The 10874-nt window shown below is 44.1% G+C and overlaps 1 protein-coding gene across 1 annotated transcript; it reads right to left on the bottom strand.

Moving 5' to 3' along the window:
* Positions 1-8639: 8639 nt before the first annotated feature.
* LOC148534500 (hemoglobin subunit alpha-3-like) lies at positions 8640-10435 on the bottom strand. The gene is made up of 4 exons (XM_088466893.1): positions 10413-10435; positions 9610-9708; positions 9279-9483; positions 8640-8768 (listed from the first exon to the last, which is right to left on the bottom strand). Exons 2-4 carry the CDS (start codon positions 9702-9704, stop codon positions 8640-8642), a joined length of 429 nt encoding a protein of 142 aa, XP_088323019.1. The 5' UTR covers positions 9705-9708; positions 10413-10435.
* Positions 10436-10874: the final 439 nt, after the last annotated feature.

Genomic DNA, 10874 nt, shown 5'->3' with positions numbered 1-10874 from the left:
AGGGCGGCCGCTTGTATTTTTAAGTGCAGCCTCCTGGTCGCTAGCTAAGCTGTGGGTCAAGACCATCGCGACCATCGGGGCTTGCGACGAGACCCTAAGGTTGGGTCTTGGCAACCGCAAGCCCCAGGGAGCTTCCTGCTCTGATCAAGCAGAAAGCTCCCCACTGACATCACTGCTGATGTCAGTGCGGCCACCCACAAAACGGCAGGCATTCCTTAAGGAACTCCTCCGTTTGTGAAACCACCCCCCGTCACGCCTACAAAACGGGCCGAGCTGTCGATCAACATCGACAGCCGGCCTTTTTGTAGTGAGCTCCGGAGTGAGAGAGTTTCTCTCTCATGCGCAGGGCCTAAACATCGACCCGGTTGCGAGCGCTCAGCACTTGCGACTGTGTCTGAATGAGGACCCATTTGTTTTGGTTTGTACTTAAATACTTTCTCATTGCTGTTTAACCGCAGACATCAGAATGTTACAGTATGCCAATGTCCCACTGAATTCACTTTGTCTTCCTTAAGGTGCATACACATTATTTTTAGTGGCCTATTAATTTAAACAGATGTTGAAAATTAATGAAAAAAGCCCAATGTGTGCTCTCCATCCCCCAAATCCTCAAGCTGCCCAGAGAGAGCATTGTACTCCCCCTGTCATAGTGAGTTCCACCCTACAGTCTTAACAGTGTAGGGCTTATGCATCTATATAGGAAAGCTGCAAAGAAGTGTGCGTCTTTCTCCACACAAAAGTGCCTAGCATACCCATATGGACTGGAGCCTTACCCTATACTTCCTGCTGTGTACACTGTGGTAATGAACAAGAATATGACCCATGTAGTGGCTAGTGTCAAAACTAGGGTGGGACACGTGCCTGGGCACTGTATGTGTCTGATGGCATTTGTGAGATCTGATAGCACCGAACCGAATTTCACTCAAATCCCACTCAAAATCGAACATTGGAAAAACATTGGTACTTTTACATAGACCAACACACAAATCCCTTATTTGCAATTATTCGATTTGAAATCGAACACGAAATCGAACTTCAAATCCCCAAATGCATAGACCTATTTTATGCTTTAGATTTTAGCATAAGCAGGTCGGATTGTCACAGATGCATGCATACAAGTGTTTATTTAAAAAAAAAAAAAAATAACGTGAGGTCCCCCCATAAAAGTACAACCAGCCCCGGATTTTGCATAGCCAGTCCTGGTTGTGTAAGTACAGGGGCAAAATTGCGTAGGGTTCCCCTGAACTTAGCGTAACCAGCACCAGGCTCTAATCTGGTCCTGTTTGTGGAATTATTGGGGAAAAAATGCGTAATTTCCACAACCAGCATCGGACCCTTTCTAGAGGGTGTAATGTTACAGCTAGAGAAACCCTATCACCGGGTTCCCCAGCCGAAACATTACTCCTGACGGCTAGTCAGCCCAGGCTGGGGATCCCTGTGGAGTTAGGGATCCCCCCAATAAAGAGGTCCCCCTCTCCAGGGTACCCCAGGACTAATCAGATAATGTGGTGCTATCCCCGGCACCTGTGGGCAGTGGGTGCAGGCTTGATATTGTAAAAGTGTAGTGTAAAAAGATAAGTGTAAACATTGTCTTTACGAGTACAACTGCAGGTCCCAGCAAGCCTCCCCCACATGCTGGTACTTGGAGATCCAAAAGTAGCAGCATGTGGGGTATTAAGTGCCTGCTGGTACCTGTAGTTCACCTGTAAAGAAATGTTTAAATAAAGACAGTACACACACACCGTGACAGTATACGTTTAATACATTCATACATACATACACACTCACTCACACATACTCACCTACATTACCTGGACCAGTCCTTTTCTCCCTGTAGGCGATCCTTGGTCTTCATAAAATAAAAAAATGAAAAAAAAAACGACCCACGAACTAGGTACCAACCACGATGGTTGATACCTCCCGAATGAAGGGATCAGACACGGCTTTGAAGTCAATGGTGAGAGCCGCAGGGTAACTAAAGGTGATCATGCGGTTCTCACCATTGACTACAATGGTGGGAGCCGTTCATTGGCTGAGAGAGGCGGGGGCTTACCTCTCTTAGCCAATGAACGCTCAGACACGGCACTACAAAGGATAAAGCTGCATCTGAGCCATTGATTTGGGAGGTATCAACCATCGTCTTTGGTACCTAGTTCGTGGGTTGTTTTTCTTTTGTTTTTATATTTTGTATTTTGCAGTGTAGGTGAGTATGTGTGAGTGAGTGTGTATGTATGTATTAATCGTATACTGTCACGGTGTGTGTGTATTGTCTTTATTTAAACACTACACATTTTGAATTGCATTTACCTTGAACTTTCCCTTGTGTGCATGGAGAGGTCGGTGTTCAAATGTAAGGCCATTGAGAGGCAAGTCAGCCAAGAGATGTGGGAACAATAATGACTGTTTTAACCCCTTCACTAATGAGCTTAATTTGTCAGTTTTTGTGCTAGTAACATTCCAACATTAATATCAGTAATTATAGTTATAATATAGGCAGTACACACACTCATTATACCTTGTTGTATTCAGAAGATACTGCATTTTAAGATAATAGCATTAGTTTGCTTATTTCTTCTCACATGGCAAAGACAATCTACACAAAATGGGCAAAATAATCCTTTTATCAAAAGCAGGAAAGTAAAATAAAAAGCAAATGTATGTGTATATATATTTTTTTATAAACACCACTAAGAAATATTTTGTGGTTCTTGCTTCTGTATTAATCCACCTTTACAAAACAGTGAAAACATGTATTCTACACTTAGGTTTTCATAATAAAATCTGCACTTGAAATTGCTTAAAACATTTGTTTGAATGAAATGCATAAAATGTGTAGGAAAAATACATTATCTCAACAAGGCAATCAATTTTGAAAAATATGCAGCTTACCATAGAAAATTATAGGATCTCTGGGCCTGATTCAGACCCTCTCGCGAGCGCTCGCAAGCGGGTCGATGGTGCCCTAGTGCGCATGCGCACGATGGAGGGAGCTTCGTCGTGCGCATGCGCGAGACCCGCATAGCGACAGGGGCGTGCTGTCGATGTTGATTGACAGCACGCCCCCTTTGGTGGGCGTGCCGGGGGCGTGGCTGCCAGACGGAGGCATTCCCATGGGAACGCCTACCGTCTGGGTCCGGCCCCACTGACATCACTAGTGATGTCAGTGGGAGTGATATTGGCTCTGATACAGCCAAAATCACTCCAGGGCTTGTGGATACCGAGACCCTACCGCAGAGTCTCGTCGCAAGCCCGATGACCATCATCATGGACGCTCGCATAAGCTATAACCCACAGCTATGCGAGCGTCCAAGAGGCCACTCCATTTTTAGGTAGGAGGGCCCTGATTCAGAGCGAGCGCTCTGGTCAGAGCGTCCGGCTCTGAATCAGGCCCTCTGTTTTTACAGGATAAAGAGATATGGGCGTTAGAAACGTTTGAAAGAGGAGTACGCTACTGCGCAGACTCCAGTCTTCCTGTTCCTGCAGGGAGACTTCATGCCCTGTTCCAAGATGGCCATCATGATCACTACTGAGCATGTGCTGGGGCCATGTTGTCTTTACTGTGTACTATGTAGAGTGACAAGATGGAAGACATAAGTCTCATACTTAGCTCCTAAAGAGCACCTGGTTAATACTTGCATGTAACGCTGTTGCAACATGCTGCACGGCTACCTGCTACACCTACACACACATCATTTCCAACAGAAACCCCCATCTCTGAATATCCTAACACTTTTTGTAGTACAGTAAATACTTATTTAGGGGTAAATTTACTAAGCTCCGTGTCTGGTCAAGATTGCAATCATGTGTTTGGCCATTTTTTAGAACTCAGAAATCTACTAAAGGGAAACTCGGGTGAGAAATCATGAAACTATCTTTAAACACGGGTGAAAACACAAATAGAAATAAATACACCATCGGCCAGGAATACAACTCGGGAAATTACTAAGAATCGTGATTATAATCACGGGTGCAATTTTAGCAAACTCAGACACCGCTGGCACCCCTGCACTGCCGACACCGCTGGCACCCCCCTACGGAGGACCCTACTGGCACCCCCACTCTGCCAACACCGCTGGCACCCTGCACTGAAGACACTGCCCCCGCCCACAAACTGAGGACACCATCAGCACCCCACACTGCCGGCAACCCCACACTGAGGACACCGCTGGCACTCCCGCACTGAGGATACCGTTGGCATCCCCGCACTGCAGACACCAACAGCATCCCCACACTGAGGACACCACTGGCACCCCTGCACTGCCGACACCGCCAGCACCCCAGCACTGAGGATACCGTTGGCACACCCACTCTGCTGACACCACCGGCACCCTCCACTAAGGACACTCCCACACTACCGCCCCCCATACTGATGACACCATCAGCTCCCCCTGCACTAACGACACTCGCACACTGCCGACATCACCAGCACCCATACACTGAGGATGCTACTGGCATTCTTGCACCGAGGACACCGCCAGCATCCCCGCACTGCTGACACTGCTGGCACCCTGCACTGAGGGCACTGGCCCCCATGTACTGAGGACACCGTCAGCACACCAAACTGCCGACACCCCCACACTGAGAACACCACCAGCACCCCCACGATGAGGACACAGCTGGCACCCACGTACTGAGGACACCGTCGTCAGCACTTCACACTGCTGGCACCCCCGCACTGAGGATACCGACGGCACCCCCACACTGAGGATACCGCTGGCACCCCTGCACTGCCGACACCGCCAGCACCCCCTCACCGCCAAAGTATACGGATGTGAGTAAGGGGAAGTGGGCGTCTTAATCGCAATACGACCACCACTGGCACCCCTGCACTGCCGACATCGCCACCACCCCAGCACTGAGGACACCGCTGGCACAGCCGCTCTGCTGACACCGCCAGCACCCTGCACTGAGGACACTGTCATCACCCCCTCACTGAGGACACCACTGGCACCCCTGCACTGTCAGCACCGCCAGCACTGAGGACACTGCTGGCACCCCCGCTCTGCTGACACTGCTGGCACCCTGCACTGAGGACACTGCCAGCACCCCCACACTGCCGCCCCCCCATACTGAGGACACCGTCAGCCCCCACCCCTGCATTGCCAACACTCCCATACTGAGGACACCATCGACACCCCCACACTGCCGACACCACCAGCACCCACGCACTGAGGATGCTACTGGCATTCTAGCACTGAGGACACTGCCAGCATCCTCGCACTGCCGACACCGCTGTCACAGTAAGTGCACTATTGGTATATCCAACCCACACTGTATCTGACCTGCACTGTAACCTGCACTGTATCCGACCTGCACTGTATCCAACCCACAATGTATCCTGCACTGAATCCAACCCGCACTGTATCCAACACTATATCCGACCTGCACTGTATCCAACCCGCACTGCACCACACTTGCCTACCCTCCCGATTTGGCCAGGATGCTCCCAAAAATCGGGTGCAGCTCCCAGCCTCCCGGAAAGGCAGGCAAGCCTCCCGGCCCCAGCAAGCCGGCTGTAAAAACCCCATCAGCGGGGGGGGGGGAGGGGGGGCGGTGACATGATTCGTGCGTCAATGTAGCCCCGCCCCATGCCTCACAATGCCATTAATACCTGCATTGTGAAGAGGGGGTGTGGGCATGATGACGCGATTGCGCTCACATCCTATGTCCCATCCCCAATGATGTATTATGTTCCAGACCACTCCCCCTTTTCACCGCGGCACCCCCCCCCCGCGTGGTTGCCCGACAGCTCCCTCCGGGAAAGAGGGAGCCAAATGTCGACCTGCACTAATAACTGCACTGTATAAGACAGGCACTGTAACCAAATCAAACTGTACCCCGCACTGTATCTGGCCTGTCCTATATCCAACCCACACTGTATCCAACCCACACTGTATACCGCACTGTATCCGGCCTGCACTGTATCCAACCCACACTGTATACCGCACTATCTCAGACCCACACTGTATACCGCACTGTATCCGGCCTGCACTGTATCCAACCCACACTGTATACCGCACTATCTCAGACCCACACTGTATCCCGCACTGTACCCGGCCTGCACTGTATCCAACCCACACTGTATCCAACCCACACTGTATACTGCACTATATCAGACCAGTACTGTATCCAACCCACACTGTATCCGACACCCACTGTATCCGGCCTGCACTGTATCCAACCCACACTGTATCTCGCACGATATCCTGCACTATATCAGACCAGTGCTGTATCCAACCCGCACTGTATCCGACCCACATTGTGAGCCTGATTCAGCAAGGATCACAGTTGTTCATATGCACGCAATCGGCCAATTGTTTTGTATCAGTAATTTGGAGTTGTGCACCTATGATTTGTCTGTTTCTGTGCCTGCAATAATAGTGTCAAAAGGTAGCAACTTCCATTATATATATTCAGGGTGTGCAGTCCAGGACCGTTTACTATACAATTATCTGTCAGATATCTGTCCAATCTGGCTGGTTGGAATGAAAACCTGGTAATTTATGGGAGCAAATGACAATCGAACATTTGTTCACAAACACTGGAAAACAGACAAAAATGGTTGTTCAGACAAATTGGGTAAATAAAACAAATTTAACCAATTTGAACAATCATTTTTGTCTGTTTTCCAGTGTTTAAAACCATATAATCGATTGTTATTTGCTCCCATACATTAGCAGGTTTTCATTCCAACCAGCCAGATTGGACAGATATCTGACAGATATTTGTATAGTGTGTGCCCAGCATTAGTGGTAATTGCCTGTTTATTGTTATGCAGGGAGTCTTCTCCTATTAGCACAGACCCACAAAGCCTCGTGACCAGCAATAAATTTTCAACCATTATACAACTTACTCATCAGCATTAGCCTAAGAAAAAATACCCCATCAGAACCATACTTCTCCATAATGTGACTCAATTTGTCTCCTAGGTCACTTAGTGTAGCTTTTATTATCAGTAATCATGTATTATAAGCTTTTCTGCGGCTGTAGTACAGTCGTCAAGCATTGGTGAGAAATGACATAACTGTACAATGTATCCAGTTGGTAGACCCATAAAACCAGTGAAGACATGTTACTGTTCAATGTATGTGAAGATGGGTGCACACTATACGTTGTGTACCCAGATGATGGAACAAAGAAATGTAGCGATAAATCGCAAGCACCATACACACTGCATGATCCGGTGTATGACAGAGCAATATATCTTAACATGCTGCATTTAGCAGCATTGCGTCGTTCACTGCATCGTCCCATCTGCTGTGCAGCTTAGCAGATGGGACGATGTGATGAACGACCGCCGTGCACGTGCACTAAAGCTTTATCACTATACAATCCGCATAATTTATCAGTCCAATCCCCATCGGAATGATATATTGTACGATATATCTGAATAGTGCAGTGGTTCCCAAATTTTTTTGAGTCACAGCACCCTAGAGTATCAGCATTTTTTTCAAGGCACCCCCTAGGTCAAAAGTTTCTTATTAAGAAATTCAGGAAAATTTTTACGTTATGTACAGGTTGAGTCTCCCATATCCAAATATTCTGAAATACAGAATATTTTTTTAGCATGACTGAGATAGTGAAACCTTTGCTTTGTGATGGTTCAAAGTACACAAACTTTGTTTAAGGCACAAAATTATTAAAAATCTAGTATAAAATTACCTTCATGCTCTGTGTATAAGGTGTATATGAACATAATGAATTTCATTTCTGTACACAAACTGTTTTTGAAGCACAAAATTATTGAACATATTGTATAAAATGACCTGCAGACTGTATATAGAACATAAATGCATTCTGTGTATATTGGGGTCCCATTCCCAAGATTTCATTATGGTATGCACATAATCCAAAATACGGAAAAATCTGATATCCAAAATACCCCTGGCCCCAAGCATTTTGGATATGGGAGACTCAACCTGTATATTGTGTTAACCTGTCACCCTTAGGTGATGTGGTGGAGAACAGGATTATGCTTCTGTTTGTCCACATATTATAGGCAGCTGCCAGCATTGGTTTTGCCTATCACATTGACTATAAAAATTTTAATCTAGTTCTGGACCACCAATCTATGGCACCCCTGTATGTGCCCTGAGGCACCCCAGGCTGCCACGGCACCCAGTTTGAGAACCACTGTTATAGTGTTACTCAGCTATAGAACTGGGGGCTTCTAATTATTAAATCATTAGCTACTACATGCACTACAATATGATTGTATTACAATGTCTAATTATGTTTGCTACATTTCTTTATATCTGTCTGGACTTTATGTAGCTCTTAAGTATGTATATTAGAAATTTAAATGATAATAAGAGTTAAGCAGGTTCTTTCCCAGAAGACATTCTGATTGCTTTATATTATGCATTGTTACATGGATACATTATAATATACAGTATGTCATTTTTTAACACAATTACTGCAAAGTTGTGCAATAATATTAGAATCATAATAATACATGACTGTGTTTCCATTAAAATTGCACTTATTATTATGCAATGCATTTTATGTTATCGTAAATAGTATGTGAATAAAAGCACAAAGTACAATTTTTTAAATAAATATTTTATTAAATCTTAGCAGGGTTGGACATTTCTTAGAACACAGTACTCAGACAAGAGACAGAGACTAAAGCATTGGGATTATCTGTATTTGGAGGTAAAAACAGTGGACACAGCAGCGATGAACTTGTCCAAGGCAGCATGGGTGGTTGCATCAAACTCAGCCGGGATGTGAGAAGCCAGAACAACCAGGATAGAGTGAGACAGCAGCTGCAAGACACATGTATGTCAGTCACTGTCATATGAGTGCTTTCAAGTTCTTTAAAAAAATACAGCTTTCTTTGTGCAAACAATTAATATTACAGTCACTAAATTCTGAATGTAGAATGTAAAGAAAAATGTTTAATTCTGCTTACTAAAATATAATGTAGTATTTAATTTAAAACCTCAATACTCTTCATATCACAGCTATCACATCATTCAGAAATATTTCTTTCTTTGTGAATAACGTCACTATTTCAAACACTAAATTGTTAGTTCTACTCATAGTATTTATTTAATAACATTTCTTTATGTAACACACACATGCAGCACTTTCTATAGAATGTTCAAGACATTCATATCAGTACTAATACTCCTATAAAATGTATTTGTTACAAAAATATAACATACATTGTGTAATATGCCTTTGATAATTATATATATATATATATTATGTTTAAAATGAACTGCTAAATAGTATTCACATCCAAGTGAAAATACATATTGATTGCATCTAACCTTGAAGTTTCCTGGGTCCACTCTCAGGTTGTATGCATGCAGGTCACTCAGCTTGGACAGGGCTCCATCTAAGTTATCCAGATGCTTAGCAGCATCTCCTAGGGCAGCGAGGGCCTTACCCCCAAGGACCTGGAGATCAGCAGATCCGTGGCTCATATCTAAGTGGCTGAAGTAAGTCTTGGTCTGAGGGAAGCTCAGAAACATCCTAAAATCACAAGTCAAAATTGTATAAATAATTGAAGATTCTAATAACTTACTTAGTAATTAAGCAAGATGGCACCAATTATTGTCCTAAATAATAATCATCTATTATTTCAGGTTGTCATGTTGCCTTTCCAAGGCTTCAGCACCGAGAGCGTTGACATTTCCGGAGACTTTGCCCCAAATGGCCACAATTGCAGCCTTCTCAGCATCAGAGAAAGTCATCTTTCTGGTGAGTGGTTACTGAGCCTGAGATAAAGACCTGATAAGTTTGGCCTGTTTCCTGGGTCACTTCCGTTTTATAGAGGAAGGGTCAGCAAACCTGGCACTGTTCCACCACTATTGGTCAGCTCTGAGTTACACCCAAACACAAGTGCTGTGATTATCTCTCCTAGAAAAGTGCTTCCTATGTACAATTATTCTGATGATCAACTACATGAGACTGCATGTCAGGATGTAACACAGTGTGTATGCACATGTTCTATGGAGATTGTAAATTAAGAACACAAATACTGTTTAAATCATGTTAAATAAATATCTTTAGTTGTAATGGTAAGTGCTGCTTCCAATGAATCATGTAGCATTTTGGTGATGTATGGAACAAACATTGTTAATTCAGAATTCTAATATAGGCTCCATATTACTGCACACATATAGATTACAATACTAACTCATTCCCACCAAGAGATAAACGGAGACTGATTCCCAAATTATTCTGCTTATGTTTAAATAAAAATGCCATATAGGTAAGCAAAGTTTTCTTGTTCTTGGACAATTCAAATGAAATTTTAGATGGCTTATTTGGCCTCATTCTTAGGTAGTCTTAAAATATTCAAAACAATGAAACCTCTCTAGTGTAAGACCTTGTAAGTTCAATACAATATAGATTTTGCACATAGCATGGACAGTCCATAAGCTACTTATTGTTAGTGCACGAAAGGTAATTTATGAAGCTGCAAAAATGCATTACTGCAAAGCCCACCCAGAAGTTCCACAATATTACTTGGAGGTTACAGAAATAAATACTGGGCCTACAGTACACTTTCAATTGGATGCCAGTCACACTTTCCAGTTGCAGTCTATAGAGAAATAAAATGTATAGGCACTGTTCTACAAATGTAATAAAACAGTAATATATGTATATATATATATATATATATATATATATATATATATATATATATATGTTATATCAAAAAACGAACACACCTAAACTTAGGGGTTCAGAGTCAGAATGTGTCCCAGTTTGAAATCACAATGGGGATCAAAGTAGAACAGATTCCTGATTCGGGTCTTCTCACAATTTGGAACTTGGATTTAAAAATACAGATCTCGCGTGTTTTGGATTGAAGTTAAGTCCCTCCCTCCTGATTTCAGGTGATGTGAGGGGGTCAA

Source organism: Taudactylus pleione, unplaced genomic scaffold (assembly GCF_031769625.1).
Source record: "Taudactylus pleione unplaced genomic scaffold, aTauple2 ptg000066l, whole genome shotgun sequence".
NCBI classification, from domain to species: Eukaryota; Metazoa; Chordata; class Amphibia; order Anura; family Myobatrachidae; genus Taudactylus; species Taudactylus pleione.
This window is presented reverse-complemented; position numbering and strand designations above follow the sequence as displayed.